Genomic DNA, 22,474 nt, shown 5'->3' with positions numbered 1-22,474 from the left:
TTTTCTGTTTCTAAGGGGGGTGATTTGGAGGTTGTTTGTACTCTCCTGACATTCTCGCACCTCAAGAAATGAGGCCGTCAGTACATCAGGCCTGATTAATTTTCACATCTATACAGGCATACCCCACTTTTAAGTACACAATGGGGTTTATTTACTAAAGCTGGAAAGTGCAAAATCAGGCTCACTTCTGCATAGAAACCAATGAGCTTCTAACCCCAGCTTGTTCAATTAAGCTTTGGTAATAAAACCTGGAAGCTCATTGGTTTCTATGCAGAAGGGAGCCTGATTTTGCACTTTCCAGCTTTAGTAAATCAACCCCATTGTGTACTTAAAAGTGGGGGTATGCCTGTATCCCATAGTTTGCTAGAACTTTAACACAAACCAATTAATATACACTGATTGGAATTTTTTTTTCCCAAGACATGTAGCAGAATACATTTTGGCCTAAAATGATTTTATTGGATATGTTTTATAAAAAAAGTAGAAAATGGCTTTTTTTTTTTTCTTTTGTTTATAATGCAAAAAATGAAAAAACCCAGTGGTGATCAAATACCACCAAAAAAAAAGCTCTTTTTGTGTGAAAAAAAAGTTGCACAGTGCTGAATAGTGAAAATGCCCTGGTCATGAAGGGGTGTAAAACCTTCTGGAATGCAAGTGATTCAACATCCATCTCTGAGATACACAATTTGACAAACAGCATGGTATATGATAAATTAAAAAGTGTTTGTTTTTTCCTTGCAGGCAAAGGAGCAGCAGTCAAGCCTGGAGGACAAGTTTCATAGTGAACTGAAAGCAAACGTTAAGCTATGTAATCTCTATAAGGTATGACTTTTTGAATATGCGATTTGGATGAATAGGAAGGGTGTGTGATATCCTGTCAGTGCGCTGGTTCTCCTGCCCCTGATTTTACCCCAAAGTTTACAATTGTTAGGAAGCAATCTAAGCTTCAATGAAAGCCTGTGGAAGTTGGAAAGATTACCTAAAACAGGTGAGTAGAGGTGAGTGCACATCGCTGTTCATGCCTTGTTGTGTCTGACCTCTAAGGCTACAGTCATGTTTTTAAAGCGTTTTTGAGCTTTGGCGTTTTTAAATTGGCAAATAGAGAAAAATATCACCTGTTTCATCATTTTGTTGCTTTTATTCAGCTTTTTCATTTACTTTTTATTTGAAACCTCTGAGGGCTCTCGCACTGGAGCGGTGCGCTTGCAGGACTGTAAAAAAAAGTCCTGCTAGCAGCATCTTTGGAGCGGTGAAGGAGCGGAGTGTATACCGTTTCTCCACGGAGCGGGGGTTAAAAGCACCCCGCTAGCGGCCGAATACCTCCGCAAATACGACGGTAAAGCGCCGCTAAAAATACCTCACATTTGTGGCGAGGTTGCTGTTTACATATGCATGCGGGAACTAAGTTCGCATTTGCGTGTGAGCGCAGTAGAGCTAAAAATAGCGGCGCTTTACCCCCGCCCCAGTGTGAAAGAGGCCTTAGGGTTAGGATTAGGGCTTAATGTTAAAGGTTGGGCTTAATGTTAGGGGTTGGGCTTGGGGGTTAATGTTGGGGATTAGGGTTAATGTTTGAGTTTAGGGTTAGTTATTAGGGGTTAGGATTGGGCTTAATGTTAGGGGTGGGCTTAATGTTGGGGTTTAGGGGTTGTTGTTTAGGATTAGGGGTTAAATTTGGGATTGGGGGTCGGATGTTGGGGGTTAGGATTCAGGTTAGAATTGTTATGGAAATGATTAAGAGCTCCAATCGAGCCCAAGGTTATCTGCTGCTGTCTCTAATTGGAAAGTGTGGCTATGCATGCATATAAAAGTAAACACTCTGAGACACGCTCAGCACCGTTACTTCTTACACTTCTAATTTATTCAAGGCGGTGCTAATGTTTTATACACACAAATACATCATTGCTATGTTAGTCTAATAGGTACATCTCATTGGTTAAGATAGAAAAGAAGATGGAGAATCTTCATAACGAGGTTTGGCTGTCCTTGGTTTTATCTTCAGTTCCGCATTCTTCTGATGTGTGGAATGTAGGGGGTACCCGCCATTTTGAGAAAAATATAGGAACAGAGCTAATCTGTATACTTATATAATGAGTAAGGAGAAAAATATGTATGCACATAAGAAAATAGACATTTTCAGATTATTATTATTATTATCGACATCACATTCCTTCACAATCCCCCCTAAAATGACTATTTTATCTTTTCTGTCCCTAATACTAAAGGTCCCACTTTGGCCTGGCCCTTCTCCTCAGCAACTCTTTTAGGCTGTATATAGAATTGGGCAGCAACTGTTCACTTCCCTCCTCGATACAGCTGGAGAGGTGCAGTCAGGCGCTATCTATCCCTAAAACCCTATAGGATTGTGAGATTATGGACAGGGAGTGACTGTAGAGGAGTGAAGGGTTTGTCATCTTCCATCATAAGGGGGTCCTCTTTTTCTTGGTGGAGAAATGTAGGTGTGCTATTGTCTACAGCCTTGCTCATTAACTTTTTACAAAAGGTAGAATACAGCATACAATCAGGGCTAAAAGGACCAGGATTATTAATACCGTTACCCGTATCTGGGCGAGCACCTTCTGCCACCCACTCATCCAGCTAAAGTATTGATCCCATGGGTCTGTGATACCTGAGTTCTTCAACTCCAATGACAGATCTTCTAATTTCTTTATAGCTAAAGTAACCTTACCATTTGGCCCAGTATTATCAGGAATGTATGTACAACAGGTTCCCGTTTTTTCCTATGATTTTACAAAACACCTCCTTTCCCAGATAGCACCATGTCTAAGGCCATCCGGTCCTGGAATGTCATGTAGGAAGTGGGGGCTAACTGGTCAGCAATTCCCTGGAGGGCATCTTTAGTGTAATTTACAAATCTCTGTTGGTTATATGTGTAGTGTCAGGTCACCTAGAGGCTGGGTGACAGATGCCCACCGTTGGGATCAGGAGTGCACCGCAAGGTAGTGGACCCTACGGCTGACTGCTGTGGATTGAACCCTGGGAGGTTCAGGAATCAGGTCTACTGGATCACTGACACAGATCCCACTGGGAGCTAGAGCATAGATTCCCCAGGGCGCGGAGTCTAAGAGCCAGCAGGTGTTCACCAGAGCCTCTAGTGGTGAGGATGGACTGCGCTGCAGTCTGGCTCCAGGTTGCGGCCCCCAGGGTCTCACAGCTCACGCTCACGGTAGACTACAGGAGAAGAGGAAGGAGGCAGCAGGCTAGAACAACAAGGAAAGTAAGGGACAAGCCAAGGTTCAGGGTCACAGGCAAACAGGGATGGTCGGGAACACGCCAAAGTCGGTAACAGGAATCAGATGTAGGAAACACAGCAAGTACACATAGAGGCTAACACACAGTGGTTGATCAGCACTGCTGGCTTGCAGTGCACAGGTTAATATAAGGTTCCCTGATAGGGCCTGGGGTGGGGCCATGCTTAGAGGAGAGGTTACAAAAGCAGTCAGGTGAGGGTCAGCTGGTCTCTAGAGATAAACATATGGAGACAGGTATGCTGATCGACAAACTCTATTGCATAACCATGACATGTAGTTAATCCAATCTACATTCTTAAAGTTTATAGGTATGCCACGTGGTTTACACAGGGGGGTAAGAATATATTAAGGGGTACCATCATCCTGATTATGAATAAGATCGGGAAATAAAGTTGAAAGAGAAACCAGAGTAAGGACCTCTCCAATCGGGTCCCGCCTCTTTCAAAAAAAAAAAAAAAGAGAAGGACTATTGCGGTACCATAAAGAAAGAACTTTGTTTAAAAATGTATAAATTTATTTCAAAAATAGTAAAAAGGTCCTACAAGGAACATATATTGTACATGTTCGTGATTTAACACACATAGACAATAATAATTGTTTACAGCATTGTTGATACTACGTTGGTACAGCCAATGTCCATAACAGTATATGGACAGAGGTTAAATAGTATGATACTTGCAGACGTGGCCTCTACGGTTTCGCGGTCACAGCCGCTTCTTCAGGAGGCGTCTGATAGTATGGTCTATGAAGATGAAAAGCAGAATAGTATCAACATAACAGACTGAATAACATGATTAACATTACAAAAAAGTACACAAATAGTATTGGAGAACATATTTGAGGTTTGGAAGTTGCACTCACCAGACTATAACCTATGACGGTTCTCTGGAGCGATACAGTGAGACGCCCACGAAAGGCGATCCCCCTTTCGTGGGCGTCTCACTGTATCGCTCCAGAGAACCGTCATAGGTTATAGTCTGGTGAGTGCAACTTCCAAACCTCAAATATGTTCTCCAATACTATTTGTGTACTTTTTTGTAATGTTAATCATGTTATTCAGTCTGTTATGTTGATACTATTCTGCTTTTCATCTTCATAGACCATACTATCAGACGCCTCCTGAAGAAGCGGCTGTGACCGCGAAACCGTAGAGGCCACGTCTGCAAGTATCATACTATTTAACCTCTGTCCATATACTGTTATGGACATTGGCTGTACCAACGTAGTATCAACAATGCTGTAAACAATTATTATTGTCTATGTGTGTTAAATCACGAACATGTACAATATATGTTCCTTGTAGGACCTTTTTACTATTTTTGAAATAAATTTATACATTTTTAAACAAAGTTCTTTCTTTATGGTACCGCAATAGTCCTTCTCTTTTTTTTTTGAAAGAGGCGGGACCCGATTGGAGAGGTCCTTACTCTGGTTTCTCTTTCAACTTTATTTCCCAATCTACATTCTTGCTGACAGTTGTTATGGGGATCAAAGACTCAAAACCAGCTTTTACCTGATCCCTGGCTTTAAATTCATCAGGGACCCCCCTTGAAACCCCTATGACATGTATGTATACATGAGGATCAAAGCTTCCAGAGAGAGCTGCTCGCTTCCTCCTCTGACTGTGTGCTGGGTCAGTGTATGTATCAGGGGTATCTTTGGTTAGGATATGGGGGCTTTCTATTTTCATCTTTTTTGTCTAATGCACTCTGTGGTCGCCCAGTCTGGCCCTGTGTTCCAACCCACTGGCCCCCACAGAAACCACAACTCTGTCCCCAGTAACTGTCTGTGTGGCATACATATATGTCCTTACCGTCAGGGATATCACTGTACCAATGGCATCACCATGAAGGGTCAAACGGACAAGGTACTATGTCACAGTAATCTAAGGTAAAGGTGGTCACATGTGTACCTGAAGAGTTACACCAAAACGTAATTATGTTATCTTTTTTGTGATGGCCACCTCCTGGGCCCCTCCCCCCTAGATCAAACAGAAAAAGGATATGCCGCGCCCGAAAACACGCTCTCCTGCAGTGATAAGCGTGCATTCAGGTGTTCTTCCTGGCCAACTTGACTGAGGTGGCTGTGGTCAGCAAAACTTGGAATGGACCATCATAACTTGGCTCAAGTATCTCCAGACAGTAGTTGGTGTGTTCCTGTATCTAATTCAGGATCTGGAATGGAAGAAAACACCTGGACATGCATTCAGGTTAATTCTCGTGATAATGTGGTTACATAATTAGTCAACACATCAGACTGTAACTGTAACTGTTGTGGAAAGTAACAACCAAGTCTGGGAACTGAACCAAACAAAATTTCATTAGGGGATAGGGCATGTTTCCCCTGGGGGTGTGTCTGACACTGAACAGGGCAATGGGCTAACTGTCTGGCCAACTCATGTTAGTCTCTTGGGCCATCTTTAACATCCTGTTTTTAGTGTCCCATTCATCCTTTCTACCTTCCCGCTACTTTGAGGGTGGTATGGCGTGTGTAGTGCCAACTGAACCCCCAGTGCTGCCCAAATCTCTTTTGTAAGGGTTGCTGTTAAGGCTGGTCCCTGATCTCTCAATATCACCTCTGGGACCCCAAATCTACATACTATCTCACTTAGTAGTTTCTTAGCTGTGGTCCTGGCAGTCGTGACCACTTCCACTAGGGCGTATTCGAATCTGCCACTTCTTGGCACTTGAGAATGATCAATTTGCATCCTCTGGAATGGGGTATAGGGCTTTTGCCAGGTGCTTCTTCTGTGTATTCTGGGTTACATTTGGTGCAGATAATGCATGATCTGTAGAAGTTGTCGGTCAGTGGAGTAACTCTTGGTGCAACACTTGTTGATAAGAGAGTTCATAAAAGTCTTTGTCAAGTGGGCAGCTCCATGTGCCCATTGCACCACGGCTGGGTACATACTCCTGGGTAGACAAGGCTTCTTGTTGCACTCGAATAGTCCATTTCTGAGAGTTGCTCCTCTCCGTTTCCAGCTTTCCTTCTTATCCGGACTTGTTGTTTCCTGTAGTTCTTTTAGATAAACTCTGTCCACTGGGAAAGTCTGTAAGGTAAGCACAGGGTGGTCTTCTTCTACCACCCTGCTGTCCACTTCCCGTGGACTACCAGCTGTCTGTTTAGCAGCTGAATTGGCTAGATGATTGCCTCGAGCTTCCTTTGAGTTCATTTTGTCGTTTGCTTTTATTCAGAATAGTCACTTGGGTTGTGAGAAGCAAGGCATCAATCAAGTTTTCACAGGTGTTCCTGCAGCCATCAGGAATCCTCTGTCCTAGATAACACCATAATCATGGGCAATGCTGAAAGCATATCTTGAGTCCATATGAATGTTGGCTCTTTTTCCCTCTGCCCATTTACATGCTGTAGTAAGTGCTTACAGCTCTGCCTCCTGTGCAGACATCACCGGTGGTAAGGCTTCAGCTTGTAGAACAGTGTTTTTAGTGGTGACCGCGTGTTCTGTGTGGTCATGGGGTGACAAGTCAAGGCTCTACTCCTCCTTTTCCCCCTCGAGAAGTGGAAGAAGGGTGGTAGGGTTCAGTGTTTGACAACTTAATAGAGTAATGCTGTCCAGTAGGAGGGAACACAGGAGTCTCAAGTGTCTGGTAGTGGACAAGTGTTTCGGCTGGATCTTGGTTGAATATGGCAACAACGTCATGGGGAGTAAGCACAACAAGGCAGTGTCCGAGGACCAAGTTCAAAGTTTTGTCAAGCAAGGCTTGTATAGCAAAGCCAGCTCGCAGACACAATAGGCCTCCTCTTGCTACCGCATCCAGCCGACAGGAATAATATCCTACGGGGCGTAGGCTGATGCCGTGTGATTGGGTGAGTACACCTGCAGCATGTCCCAGACGTTCGGATACAAAGAGCTTGAGCGTTTTGTCGTAGTCTGGGAGCCCTAGCGCCTGAGATGGCACACTTGAGGGCCTCAAACTTAGATATTTCTTCAGGAGACATCTGGAAGGGTCTGATTGCAGAGCATCAGTAGGAAGGCTTCTGGAATCCATGCTCTGCACTAGGAAATTAGTCCAAGGAAAATGACAGGTGTTGAGCACCACTGCAATTTGGGCTTTGAGGCTCTGCAGCCCTGGTTGGCAAGATAGCACAACAGGCTTTCTGAGGTAACTTCAACAGGGGGTAAGTCAGCTGCACAAAGGAGAAGGTCATCAACATGTTGGAAGAGAATCACTTCCGGGTGTTCCTCTTGTCATGTGTCAAGGATGATAGCCATAGCTTTTGCAAACTGGCTTGGAAAGTTCTGTGCCCCTTGTGGCACAACTGTTTAGGTATGTTGCCGTTTCTTTCCGTGGATGAATGCAAAAAGGTACCAGCAGGAGGGGTGAGGGTGGACACTGAAGAAAACGTTTGTAAGGTCCACCTCTGTGAGGTATTTTGCAGTCAAAGGCATCCACAGCAGGTACCTGGTTCTTCTTTAGGGGTTCTCTTCTTGGGGTTATTGTGGTTTCCGGGGCAATGAAGCGCCCTCTTTTAGCTTGACTGAAACTGGTGGCACCTTTAAGTGACCGTTGTCTTCCGGTCCTGTGGACCATAGGCACGCAAGGATTCTGTCAAGTACTTCCTGCAGTATTGAACTTGAAGTTTTTGCTTCGTTAAGTGTCATCAGGAGAGGCAGAGAACACAAAGCAGATTAGCCTTCTAAAGATAGGGGAGTATGTAACTTCATCCCCCCTTCAGGCGTGTCCTGATCGAGGCCTGTAGTCCGGACAACACATCAGCTCCTAGTAGATTCAAGGGACATGTAGAGGACACCACAAATCTGGCAAGCAAATCAGGAAGTGGACTGGAGCGGGGCACCCCATCCATTCCCACGCAGGAAACGTGTGTGTCTCTTTTCATAGTGGGAGAAACTCAGATCATCAAAGGCCTGTACGAGTTTAGCATGATACTTCTTCACAGACTCCCCTTTATCTTGGGTAATATCTTGGATTGTGGTGGTCTGATCCGTCAACTTCTCCTTTGCCCAGTCGTGGAGTTGTGCACAGAACTCCACGCCTGAGGTGTAGGAAGTGGCACTTGTCAGGCAGGCATCATTGAAGGCCATCTGCATAACTGGCCAAAAGACATGTCCTGCTTTGATTTGGCATAGGCTGATCAAGTCCCTCCAGGCAGCTGAGTAAGTTTCTTGTATCTGCACTATCCTGTGGTAGAAGGGAATTGGCTGCTTCTCTGGGTCAGGCAGACTTGTCACTAAGGCCGCTGCTTGTGATGGAGTAAAAGCGACATAAATCACTGGTGCCCCTTCTGGTAACCGAGACTGTTGTTGGGGCGGGGGCTGGCAAGGGGCACTGTTCTTTACGGTTGCCAGCATGTGTTTGAGATCCTCTCGGAACTGTGAGTCCGGAGTCGGATTGGGGGTTAAATCAGTGGGTGGCCTTGCTGCCTGCTGTTGGGCTTCCCACTCAGACGCTTCTTCATCATTAACATATCCGGCCTGGGAATGTGATGCTTCCGTATTGGGGAAGACAGATGTGTGGTATGAACCATCCTGGTTTAAAACAGGGAGGGCTGGGTACAGGCTGTTTAAGCTCACTGGGTGTACCAAGATGGCCGCCGGCAGGAAGTGCACTGGGCTGGGTGGAAAGTGAAGGCATGGGTGCACTAAGATGGCCGCCGGGCTGAGTTGTCACAGTGAGTTGTGCTTGGGTAGTGAGAAAGGAGTGGTTGTTAGACGGAGGGCAGTGCCGTCCCTCCCTCTCCTTTTGTTTCAAGTTCCAACATAGCGTGGTAATTTCATATACTGTATCATCAACTCTGATACACATACATAATACAATCGCCATCTTTCTTAACTTCCTTTATCCAATTTTCTTTATCACACAGGATTTTTCTCCCTGTTTCTTTAGCAACATAACTTTCGCCACTTCGTTCAACTTTGTTAACTATTTCAACATCTTATCTCCTCTTCACTATCACATTCTTTTCTCTCTCTGTTTCTCGGCTAACGGCTTGAGAGGAGAATACGTACAACCAAGGGGTTAATATTCTTTCTCAGTGTTCTTTATCAACAAATTCCTTGGGTGGGGGCACATAAGACTGCGCTCCTAGGTTAATCTCAGAACAAGAACAAACACATCAGGGGTAGTGAGGAGCAACGGCCCGCGACCCAACAGATCCCCGGGGCAGCCCCCCCTCCGACCTTAACCAGTCCCCAACCCCTCTCGTATATAGCAAACAGTAAACCACAAATACACTCACGACAGGACATTACACCTGCCACTCTTCGAACTGCAAAATTTCAGCAGGCTAAGATAACCTCAGGGGCAGACAACTCCCCTTAAACCCAGTTAAAGGCCGTCATTACAGTTACTCCCAGAGGCCGACAGCTCGTCTGGGGGTGAGACATCTGTAACGCTTTCAGACTGCAAAGCCAGCAGCTGAGATAACCCTCAAAGGTTCGACAAACCAATGAGTAACCCGTCCTTTAACCGACTACCACAATAACCCATCTCACTCCAGAGGCCGACAGCTCGTCTGGAGATGAGAACACACATGTAGCACTTTTGCTGAGTTTCGTAGCCCAAAGAATGGCAGACAGTGAACAAATACAGACAGCAGAAACCCATTGACAGGTTCGTTAAAACAACCTCAGGCGAGGAAATACCTGCCTCTAAGACAGTCTCAGCATACCGACAGAATCCAGCTGTCAACCGAAAGATAAGAAAGTCGTACAGTGGTAAGAATATAAATAAGACTTACCGGTACTGTTAGGGCTGCGCACACCCCCTCTTATCAATCAATTAACGCCCGACTGCTTATCGCGGTATGGCTTCGACTGTAGCCTGAGGTCCCGGGTTTCGGCACCATCTGTTATGGAAATGATTAAGAGCTCCAATCGAGCCCAAGGTTATCTGCTGCTGTCTCTAATTGGAAAGTGTGGCTATGCATGCATATAAAAGTAAACACTCTGAGACACGCTCAGCTTCGTTACTTCTTACACTTCTAATTTATTCAAGGCGGTGCTAATGTTTTATACACACAAATACATCATTGCTATGTTAGTCTAATAGGTACATCTCATTGGTTAGGATAGAAAAGAAGATGGAGAATCTTCATAACGAGGTTTGGCTGTCCTTGGTTTTATCTTCAGTTCCGCGTTCTTCTGATGTGTGGGATGTAGGGGGTACCCGCCATTTTGAGAAAAATATAGGAACAGAGCTAATCTGTATACTTATATAATGAGTAAGGAGAAAAATATGTATGCACATAAGAAAATAGACATTTTCAGATTATTATTATTATTATTATTTACATCACATTCCTTCACAGAATTGTTGGGATTTGGGTTAGGGGTCAGGATTGGGGTTGGGGGTGTGGGTTAGGATTGGGGTAGGGGTTAATGTGGTTAGGGTCAGGGGTTGGGGGGGTTAATGTGGGGGGGGGGGTGTAGACAAGCGCAACGTCCCCTTTTTGGTGAGGTTCCAGTTTAAGCAAGTGTGTGTTGTCCCCCCTTTACATCTGTTCTGTGAGTGAGCCGGAGATTATTACGGATTCATTTATTGTTGCTTCAAGAAGAAAGTGGTAGAAAACCGGGATTGCTGATCTGAGGATGTCGTTGGTTCTGGTGCCAAATGAAGTCCCTTCCCTGCCTCACCATGGCGATATCTACCGGAACTATGGTGTTGGATCCACCCACCCACTGCCTGTGCCATTTCTATAGAAAATGTAAATGTTGTACATTTGTGGCTCTCTACTAGTAGACTCAAGAGTAAACCCCATAGGCGGGGACGAAACGTGTTGGGGGAATGGGCTGGATGAAGCTCTATCTACCGATCCTCTTCTCCGACTGTACTGGTGTACAGCAATCTGTCCTTCCTTTTTTTTTTTTCTCCCGCCATTTCAGCGGCGCTTTTCGGCCGCTAGTGGGGTGCTTTTAACCCCTGCTAGCTGCTGAACAAAGGGTTAAAAGTGCTCGTGTTGCGGCAGAAACAGTTTGCAGGCACTTTGGCAGCACTGCTCATTCATTTCAATGGGCAGGGCGTTTTGGGAGCGATGTATACACCGCTCCTAAACCACCCCAAAGATGCTGCTTGCAGGACCTTTTTTTATCTCCTGTCCCACAAGCGCACCGCCGCAGTGTGAAAACACTCTTGATTTCACACTGGGGTGGCATGAGAGGCACTTTTCAGGCACTATTTTTAGCGCTAAAACGCCTGAAAAGAGCCTTCAATGTGAAAGGGGTCTCAGAGTGGTAGACTCAAGAGTTGCAAGAGTCACCATGTACTGATAGTGTAGGAGAAGGGGGGAGGGGAGTGGCAGCTCCACCGCACATTTCTGGGTCTTTCCTTTCCAAGAACTATATGATGGGGATTATTTACACTAAACACTTCATTTGGATGTTACTTACCTTGTTTTATGTCTGGGCTTTTTGTTTCAGAGTGCAGCTGACGATTCAGAGGCAAAGGGTGCAGAATTATCTCGAGCTGTGGAAGAGCTTCATAAACTCCTTAAGGAATCTGGAGATGGTAAGCAGCTTTTTTTGTATATATATGTTCCTTTATATTCTGCAATATCAGATGGTGTAACCCCTTCCAGTCCGGGCCAATTTTTGCTACAAAACTACTTGGAACCCCCAAACATATTATTTTTAGATAGATAGATAGATAGATAAATTTATAGATAGATATAATATATATATATATTTTTTTTTTTAAGCAGAGACCCTAGAGAATTAAATGGTGGGATTTGCATATTTTTATCACATGATATTCGCACAGTGGTATTTCAAACTTAAAACTTTTTGGAAAAATTGCACTTTAATTCATTTTTAGGCAAAAATCAGAATGTAATACCCAATTTTTGGTAAAATATAAAAGATGTTACGCCGAGTAAACGGATACCAAACATGTTGTGCTGCACGCCCATGGAACGGCTCAAAATTATGGTACCTGAAAATCTCCAATGGCAACATTTTAAGAGCCGTTACTAGTTTAGAGTTAAAGGAGGTCTGGCGCTAAAATGATCGCTCTCGCTCTGACATTCGTGACGTTATCTCACATGTGTGGCGAGGTTGCTGTTTACATATGCGTGCGGGACCTACGTTCGCATTTGCGTGTGATCACGGGGGAGCTTTAAAATTGTTGTTTTTATTTTAAAAATGTTTAACACTACCTTTTTTAACTTTTTATTATTTATTTTATTTATTAACTTCATTGCTATTGCAAAGGATGAACAGCATGTGCCTTGACAGGTCCTCCTTATGGAGTGATCTGGGATCTATTGGACTCTCCTGTCTAAAACTAGAGTGCAGAGTTTGATGCAGCTCTGCATAGAAACCAATCCACTTTTTTTTTTTTTTTTTTTATTGAACAAGCTGAAAGGATGAGTTCACCTTTTGAGAACATGTCACATGTTTAATCCATTTTTAGGGTGGAACGTGTAACATGTTCCTGCAGCATCTCCCCGATCCCCCTTCTAATTGTGACAGTGGGCCGGGGATCTTCTCCCAGCACCCGCTGAAACAATTTGAAATGAGTGTGGCTCTGCAGGGCTGTCCACGCGGCTGCACCAATCATTTACAGGGATCTGTGAATGAACTAAAAGTACCAACAGCCTTTGCGGCTGATGACTTGTAGTTCTCAGGGAACTACCAGGGTGCTGGTGAGGGCTCTAGTAGTTCATTGATTCTTCTGGTCATTCAGTAGCTGCCTGTCCCTAAGAGGTAGGGGCAGACAGCTACACAGACAGTCTTCAGGAGCCTGAGATTGCACTTGTGATCTTCTGATCATGGGTGCAATGCTTTGCAGGGGTCTCAAAGCGGTGGCCCACCAGCTGTTGCAGAACTACAATTCCCATGCGGCATTGGAAGGCTGACAGTTACAAGCCTGACACCCACAGGCAGAGACCTAATGGGACTTGTAGTTCCGCAACAGCTGGAGGTCGCCAGTTTGAGACCCCTGCTTTACAAGGAGAGATCTGCAAAAGATGTGCATTTCTTTGTAAAGCGTCTCTCTTGTGTCCCGAGGGCTTTCACGCTGGAGCGGTGCGCTGGCAGGACGGGAAAAAAGTTCTGCAAGCCGCATCTTTGTAGCGCTATAGGATCGGTGTATTCGCTGCTCCTAAAGCGCCCCTTCCCCTTGAAAACAATGGGGCAGCGCCGCAAACCCGTCGGCAAAGCGCCGCTGCAGGGGCGCTTTGTGGGCGGTTTTAACCCTTATTTTGGCCGCTAGCGGGGGTTAAAAATGCCCCGCTAGCGGCCGAATAGTGCCGCTAAAACGACGGTAAAGTGGCACTAAAAATAGCGCTGCTTTACCGCCAGGGCCTGTCAAGTAGCCTTAGAGAGGTGAATTTGTCCTTAAAGTTAGGAGCTTTTTGGCTACCATGCACAGCTGCAGCACACTGCGCTCCACTTTAAGTAAATCAACCGCCGAAGTTCACTGACTCCTTGATGTTCCACGTTTGTCTTTAATAAAAAAAAAAAACACAACCTTGGCAGTCTGAATGTGGCTGGGGGATACAGATAGCAAAAAATGGAGCTTGTCCATAGACTTTATGAGGAATGTTTTCTTTGCTGCAGCCAACAAGACTATCCAGGATCAGTTGTCTGAGATGGAAGCTGCAAAGCATCAATCTGAGAAAGATCTCCGAGAGCAAATTGGCAAACTTGAGAGAGAGCTTGAAAATGCCAATGATTTGCTTTGCTCCACCAAAAGAAAAGGTATTGATTTATTGAATTTATTTTTTGAGGGGGAAAAAAAAAACCCAAAAACATTCAAATCTTGGGAAGCTTGGCTTTCTCATTTACCCCTGAAGGATTTTGACCGCCACATGCTACAAATGTGTGTGTAGATTTCTAACAAGGACTTCACAGCACACTGCAGAAACCCTCACCATCCTTTTTCTTTCTTTCTTTCTTTCTTTCTTTCTTTCTTTCTTTCTTTCTTTCTTTCTTCCTTTCTTCCTTCCTTCCTTCCTTCCTTCCTTCCTTCCTTCCTTCCTTCCTTCCTTCCTTCCTTCCTTCCTTCCTTCCTTCCTTCCTTCCTTCCTTCCTTCCTTTTTTTTCCCCGCCTTTTTTTTTCCTCCCAAATCATGATCCGTTATGCTACCTACTTTTTATCTACATCAAAGAAAGTGTTGAAGAGCGACCTATATGTTGTTGCTTCAGTAGCTGTTGCTGCACATTCAGTCATTCTATCTTGCATCTTACTGTATGTTTCACTTTGAATCAAATAATAAGATTAAACGAGGAAAAAAAAACTCCCTACAAAACAAACCATACCCAAGAAGTAAAAAAAAAAAAACTAAACATAATTACATGTTCTAATCCCTCTGGTCCAAAAAAAAAAAAATCACCTGGGTGTTTAATTTTTTTTTTTGCGCTATAAACAAAAAAGACCAACAATTAATTTTTTTTCCTTTTTTGCTATAAAACCTATCCAGTAAAAATTAATGTATGTGTGTGTATATGTGTATTAATATTAAAGCGGGGGTCCACCCACACCGCCAAAAAAAAAAAATATTAAAGCCAGCAGCTACAAATACTGCAGCTGCTGACTTTTAATAAATGGCCACTTACCTGTCCCAGGGTCCAGCGATGTCGGCAGGGGATGCTGAGAACCGGGTGCCGCCGCCATCCTAGGTGAGGGAATCAGGAAGTGAAGCGTTGCGGCTTCACTTCCCGGTTCCCTACTGCGCATGCGCGAGTCGCGCTGCACGTCCCAAGTGGTCCCCGCTCTCTCCTGGGAGCTGTGTGTTCCCAGCAGACAGCGCTGAGGGACAGGAAGAGGCGTAGACTCCCATGGGAGTCTATGCCGGAAGTGGGTGCAAATACCTGTCTTAGACAGGTATCTGCACCCCCCTCCCCCCTGAAAGGTGCCAAATGTGACACCGGAGGGGGGGAGGGTTCCGAAAAGCGGAAGTTCCATTTTTGTGTGGAACTCTGCTTTAATGTATGCGATTCCTGCACAGGGTGGCCACCCTGTAGCAGTAAAGCTGCTATAGGGCAGTCTGCAACTGGATATACCGTAGAACCAAATAAAAGCATAAGGAACAACACACGTGCTACATATGTCGGGAATTTAAAAGGGATATACAGCCATGTCCAAAAGTTTTGAGAATTACATAAATATTAATGTTCACAAAGTCTGCTGCCTCCGTTCTTATGATGGCAGTTTGCATGTACTGCAGAATGTTATGAACCATGATCAGTGAATAGCATTTTCTTTGCCATGAAAATGAACTTGATCCCTAAAAAAAAAAATTAAAAAAAATTTCCACTGCATTTTAGCCCGGCCACAAAAGTACCAGCTGACATGTCAGTGATTGCCTCGCTAAGGCAGGTGTCAGTGTTGACGAGGACAAGGCTGGAAATTGCTCTCTAATGCTGATTGAGTTAGAATTACAGACTGAAAGCTTTAAAAGGAGGATGGTGCTTGAAATCAATTCTTCCCCTGGTAACCATGGTTACCAACACAACAAAATGAGTGCAGCGCAAATAATATACAGAAAGTCTATGGATTCAAAGATAAAATCTTTCATAATAAAGCCAGTTCTTCTGTATGAAACCTCGATCGTCTCCCCTCAAACACATGTATGTGCTCACCAGATAGGGTGGACCTCTTAAGTTACAGGAGGTCAAACGGGCATGGATTCCATATGGGCTGGATGGACGCTGCACGGCCCCTCTGGATGTCCTCTGTGGTTACCGAGAAGCAGCTCTCCAATACGGCAGTGAGGCAGATGAAACCTCCAGTGCAGTGAGGGAGGCAGCAATTACAAAAATTAAGGAAAAGAACTCTAAATGTAGTAGTAGGGACAGTCAGGCGAGATACATGGATGTTGGCACTAATAATTTTGGAAAATAAATTGGGATGGCAAAGGAGGAGCGGGGGGAGAAGTGGGGATGGGTTGGTGCCAGGGGCGTTGTTAGGGTGTGGCAATTGGGGCTATAGCCCTAAATCTGGGGCCCATAGCCCCGAGTCTCTTGCTGCAGGGTCCCTGCCTAACCAGCAGGTTGCGGCTGCTGCAGCGGGCGGGCTGGCTGCATGAGAGAGGCTCTGCTCTCTCTCCACCCACTCCACATCAGGGCTCTTCACAGCCGGGCCTCTTCAATTTGGGAGTGAGGTGCGGCGAGCAGCAGAGAGATTAAATCATCTCTCACTGCCCGCCACACATCAGCACTCTTCTGCCCTCACAGCACAGTGGAGTGGAGGTCATGTGCTTCCTGTCATCGTGGAGCTCCACTTTGCAGGCAGACCCCCTTGCTTCAATGTTGGGGGTTCGGCAGGGAGCAGCGAGATGACATCTCTCACTGCTTGCCCCCCATCACTGCTCTCCTGCCCTCACTAAATGGACCAGTGCTGTCAGTCTGCCACCAATGCAGCGTCAATGCACATTTGGTGGCACTGGCTGGCATGGCAAGTGACAATCCACATCAGTTGGCAAGTGACAGCCCACATCTAGTGGCCGGTGATGTGGCAAGTGACAATCTACAAAGGGTGGCAGGAGATGTGGCAATCTGCAAATGGTGGCAGGAGACGTGGCAAGTGACAATCTGCAAATGGTGGCAGGTGACGTGGCAAGTGACAATCTGCAAATGGTGGCAGGAGACGTGGCAATCTGCAAATGGTGGCAGGAGACGTGGCAATCTGCAAATGGTGGCAGGTGACGTGGCAAGTGGCAATCTGCAAATGGTGGCAGGAGACGTGGCAATCTGCAAATGGTGGCAGGTGACATTGCAAGTGACAATCCACATCTGCTGCCAGGTGAAAGTGGCAAGTGACAATCCACATCTAGTGGCAGGTGATGGTGGCAAGTAACACGCTGCATCTCCTGACAGGCGACAGTGGCAAGTGACACGCTGCATCTGGTGACAGAAGATGTGGCAAGTGACACGCCCAGGGCTCCCACTGATTCTGCAGTATGGTGAATTGAACCACTTCATTATATATTAGAATGTAACAATAGAAATAATGCACTTCAATCACCCTGACACCATATCAACCATGGTGCCATGATGATTGAAGTGCCAACACCAGCCATCGCGCATGAAAAATTGCTTGCCAGCGGTGTCGTCCCCCCCCCCCCCCCCCCGCGCGCTGGCATGCAAAAAGGTTGGTGACTGCTGCTATGGGCTCTAGCCCCAGATCTTTTGCAGACCTAGCAATGCCCCTGGTTGGTGCCATCCATATATCAAACCAGGAGGACCAGTGGCTTCCATTAGCAACATGTTCTGGTATAAGAAGGAAGATGAGGCGTACATGTGACATCCCGGAGCTTATTATAATAGTCTAATAGAACAAATTGTGTGGCCTGGGCTCCAGACATTAGAGAAGATACTCGTACAGAACTAATATTTGTACTTATTTTATGTTTTCTCAGATATTAGGATCTCTGTACACACTGAAGGTTTAATGCTTTTATTTTTAATTGTAGGCGTTCTGCTGAGTGAGGAGGAGTTAACGGCGATGTCACCGACAGCTGCTGCTGTGGCTAAAGTTGTAAGACCGGGAATGAAGTTGACTGAGGTAAGTCATTATTTTTTTGGGGGGGCAAAACTAGCCATGCGTTGCCTGTATCGTCCGAAATTCAAGCTGTGGGTGGCACTGTCGGCACCACCAGGCTCAACAAAAGTCAATTTAACAATTGACTGAGCCACCCACCTAAGGTTAGGAAATGAATCCTACGCCACATCTTAAATGCGACCGTTCCAGCCTGCTGGAGAATGGAGTCTCCTCCCTCGTTTGGATTATGTCTTCACACAGACATGTGAATGAGATGGGTAAAAGATGGCTTCAGCTCCTGTTCTCCACCTGTAGAGAACTGAGACGCGTTTCGCCCTTTTCGGGGCTTAATCATAGAGGCCAAAATAAATTGAATGTGTTTTAAATAAGACCTGATTTTATTGGCATCAGTTTATCTTCACAGATGGGGGTAAGTAGCTCCTAGCAGAACAGGAGTAATTTACTGATAGTTACTTCTTCTAGATAGTCCCGCTCCAGCGACTCGCTCATTCCCCAACCCCCACCCCCGAGTGTCCACAATATCCCATTTCCCTAATTGGTCCCCCCCCCCCCCCCCCCCCCCACACACTTTCCTCAGCTTCCTCTTTTTCTTCCTCCCCCCTCCCTCCCCTTGCTCTTTCTCTCCGGTTAATTTTTATTTCACTGAGGACTGGTCCAATGGGTCCTCACCTCTGCCTATCACCTTTTTAAAGCCCAACTTCAGGCCAATTTTTTTATCCCCCCCCCCCCATGCAGTTGTGCTGTGCCTGCACTGTGTGGGTTAGCGGCTCCTTTTGTATAGGGGTGGTGAACACAGAGCCTACACTCAGCAAATCCTTCGATCCTCCGGAAAATGGCGCTCCCCCAGGTCCAGCAGTGGACTGTTCCTCACTTCTTCACATTCAGAGCCAGTTTATGGGCGTGATGACGTCGGGAACAGTCCCACCGCACAAGACCGCTCAACTGCGTGGGGGGTGCAGGAGCCGCAGCGACTGGTCTAGTGCTGGGAGGATTGTAGGATTAGGTGATTATATCTCGGCGCTCCGAACCCCTAGACAGAAACAAAGGGGTGACCCATGCAGTGCGGGTACAGCTCCACCGCATGGGGAAACAGTTGGCTAGAGTTCAGCTTTAACCAACCTGGTTATGACTCCTGAATCTCCTCCCACCTCACCCCGCTATATGCGTCATACCCCTATTCCTCCCCTCCTTTCTTCACCCCTTTCTTTTATTCATAATTGGTAAATCCAAACTGTACAGTCAGACTAATTTTTCTATCCTTCGAAGTGTGCTGCAATCTTTATGATGGAGGAGATCTGATCCTTATGGAGATGAATTATAATTATAACACAATAATGGGTGGTTTAAAGTCCTAGAGGCTGCACACCAACAACTATGAGGTCTTGATGGAACCCCCAGAGGAGTTTTTAAGCTTTGAAAGAATGTGAGCGCCATACCAGACCCTTTTTTTTTTTTTTTTTTTTTTTTTTTTTTAAGATTTTTATTTTGTAAAGGGCAACACGTTTCGGGGCTCAGCACTTCCCTTTCATCAGGGCTATAAAAAAACAGATATTGTGGGTAGTTGGATTGTAAAATGACACTGCGGGATTGTTGTTTTAGCCATGTTTACCACAGGCGGAAGTTTGGGGGACCTCCGATGTGATAGAAGAATTACATTATTACCCATTTTCTGATTGCAGCTTTACAATGCGTATATGGAAGCGCAGGATCAACTGCTAATAGAAAGACAAGAAAATAAAAGGATCACAAAGTATTTGGATGAGATTGTAAAAGAGGTGGAGTCCAAGGCACCTATCCTGAAACGTCAGCGAGAGGATTACGAGCGCATGCAGAAAACTGTGGCAAGCTTGTCCGCTAAGCTGGAGCAGGCAATGAAGGTATTTTCTTACCAAAATCTGTGCTGCATTCACCCTCGTGTGACTCCAAAGACATGCGATGTCCATTGACCCTTTACATTGTGACTTTTGATGCAGCTTTGGATGGGAACGACGTGGATGCGACTTTAGCTGACTGTGATTTTTGACTGTTGCACAACTGTCACATTTACATTAGGATGTGACTTTCATGTGATTGAGTGTTTACATTGCAGTCTATGGCACTCAAGTTCCATCAAAGTAGTGTGGGAACCTTCTTAAAGTCGCTGCGACTTTAAAGTGATTGTAAAGTCTTTTGTTGTTTTTAATAAAAATGTAAAAAAGTTATACTTATTTGCCCTGTGTAGTGGATTTGCACAGAGCAGCCCGGATCCTCCTCTTCTCTGGTCCTTCTTCAGCTCTCCTGCCCTATTCAGACACGGAGCTGCGGCCCAGCCCCGCCCCCTTTCTATTCTCATTGGCTGGTTGACTGACTATGACAGCAGAGGGAGCCAATGGCGCCTTGCTGCTCTTTCAGCCAATGAGGGGAGTCCCAGACAGCCGAGACATTCCTACAGCATCGCTGGAGCTAGAGGGATCTCTGGTAAGTGTTGGGGGGGGGGGGGGGGGGGGGGTGGCTGCTGCACACAGGAGGCTTTTTATCTCCATGCATAGAATGCATGACGATAAAAAAACCTTCTGACTTTACAACCCCTTTAAGTCGCATGGATTTGAATGGCTCCCATTGAAATACATGGCCTGGGACTTCACGTGCGACTTTGTATGGAGCCTTCTCCTCTTGGGTGCAAAATTTGGAAAACTTATTTGGCTTTTTTTTTTTCACAAGGAAATTCAACGGATGCAAAATGAAACGGATAAAGCAAACAAGCTGGCGTCTGTTGCTGAAAGAGAGAACCAAAGGCTGGAGCTGCAAGTGAAAGATCTTTCCCAGCAGGTGAGATGGAAAACCTTTGCTTGTCCATTGGAGTGTGTATGTGTAGGGGTTGTACAGAGGGGAGGGAGCTTCTCTTATTTGCTGCCTTTCAGTCAGAAATTAAATAGCCAATGAAAGCATTTTGTCGTCTGCCGGTTGATCCCGCCAAAAATATGTCATCGTTCTCTTTTTCACCGTAGATCCGGGTGCTATTAATGGAGCTGGAGGAATCGAGAGGAAACCATGTTCAAAGGGAGGAGGATGTGAGCTCCGCTAATATCAGCAGCTCTTCTGAAGTCATAACTCAGCATTTAGTCACTTACAGAAACATCGAAGAATTACAGGAACAAAACCAGCGACTCCTCATCACCCTGAGAGAACTCGGGGAGGCCAAAGAGAAAGAAGAGCAGGAGCTGGCGTCTTCACAGTAAGACTTCCCAAGAGAGTCTGAGCAATTCTACTTTTAAAGTGTGTGTGTGTGGCAAGGTCCCGGGTCCTCTTTGGTCTAATGAGAACCTCCAGGGTTAGGGACAGCTGACATCCTTCTGTGTAGAGTTGGTTACAAGGCATAGTGGGTGTAATGCAAGGTAGATTCACGGGTGCCAAACACTTCTTGAATGCAAAGAGATTTATTTTTTTCTTGAACAGAACTGTGGGAGAGGGGTTTAGAGCCAGGACACTCTTTGCGGGAGAGAGGGGTTTAGGGCCAGGACACTCTTTGCGGGAGAGAGGGGTTTAGGGCCAGGACACTCTTTGCGGGAGAGAGGGGTTTAGGGCCAGGACACTCTTTGCGGGAGAGAAGGGTTTAGGGCCAGGACACTCTTTGCGGGAGAGAGGGGTTTAGGGCCAGGACACTCTTTGCGGGAGAGAAGGGTTTAGGGCCAGGACACTCTTTGCGGGAGAGAAGGGTTTAGGGCCAGGACACACTTTGCGGGAGAGAAGGGTTTAGGGCCAGGACACTCTGCGGGAGAGAGGGGTTTAGGGCCAGGACACTCTTTGCGGGAGAGAGGGGTTTAGGGTCAGGACACTCTTTGCGGGAGAGAAGGGTTTAGGGCCAGGACACTCTCTTTGCGGGAGAGAAGGGTTTAGGGCCAGGACACTCTTTGCGGGAGAGAAGGGTTTAGGGCCAGGACACTCTTTGCGGGAGAGAAGGGTTTAGGGTCAGGACACTCTTTGCGGGAGAGAAGGGTTTAGGGCCAGGACACTCTTTGCGGGAGAGAAGGATTTAGGGCCAGGACACTCTCTTTGCGGGAGAGAAGGGTTTAGGGTCAGGACACTCTTTGCGGGAGAGAAGGGTTTAGGGTCAGGACACTCTTTGCGGGAGAGAAGGGTTTAGGGCCAGGACACTCTTTGCGGGAGAGAAGGGTTTAGGGCCAGGACACTCTTTAGTAGTTGCAATGTAAATGATCAGACTTGAGACTTCTATAGGTAGACAGCCTTGCAGGGAAAGGCATCCAGCAAGACTCCACATCTGCATGTGTAGGAGCGCTGTCTCCAATAGCAACAGTTTCTAACACAAGTTGTAACGAACTTCTGTAATTTATCTACAATCACTTCCTGTAGATCTTCACTCTACTGAGCTCCCAGTCTCTCTCAGTAGACTTGCTGATCCACTGGATCTCCTGAGCTCTTCCAACCTTCTCACTGAGTATCTTCCTCAAGTGTCACTCCCGCTTCCCTGCTGGGTCCCTGCTTGCACCCACTTCTCCACTGACCCCTGTTGCTGAGAATACTGCTCTGGTACTTGCTTCAGTTACTCACTGTGGTCCCGGGTAATAAGGTGGTTGGTCTCTTAGTGGCGACAGCTTCCCTTTCACCCCTCCGGCCGGCAGAACTGTCACTTCTGGTTGGACTGCGAGCCGCAATCCCAACCCTGCGCTGCTCACTTGTTTCTGGTTAGGCCCTCAGACAGCTTCGCAGCCAGATGTCCCCGGGGTA

The 22,474-nt window shown here is 46.0% G+C and overlaps 1 protein-coding gene across 1 annotated transcript in view; it reads left to right on the top strand.

Moving 5' to 3' along the window:
- The window catches only part of TPR (translocated promoter region, nuclear basket protein), a gene marked incomplete at its 5' end in the record, with an annotated part of 137,647 nt that overhangs the window by 2,983 nt on the left and 112,190 nt on the right, over nucleotides 1-22,474 (top strand). The window contains 7 exon segments of the mRNA XM_073593991.1: nucleotides 742-822; nucleotides 11,665-11,752; nucleotides 13,804-13,944; nucleotides 17,661-17,752; nucleotides 19,429-19,626; nucleotides 20,450-20,557; nucleotides 20,737-20,963. Coding sequence (XP_073450092.1) covers nucleotides 742-822; nucleotides 11,665-11,752; nucleotides 13,804-13,944; nucleotides 17,661-17,752; nucleotides 19,429-19,626; nucleotides 20,450-20,557; nucleotides 20,737-20,963 — 935 coding nt within the window.

This window comes from Aquarana catesbeiana, linkage group LG07 (genome assembly GCF_042186555.1).
Source record: "Aquarana catesbeiana isolate 2022-GZ linkage group LG07, ASM4218655v1, whole genome shotgun sequence".
In the NCBI taxonomy this organism is placed as follows: domain Eukaryota; kingdom Metazoa; phylum Chordata; class Amphibia; order Anura; family Ranidae; genus Aquarana; species Aquarana catesbeiana.
The sequence above is the reverse complement of the archived record's forward strand: the minus strand, read 5'-3'. Positions and strand labels throughout refer to the sequence as shown.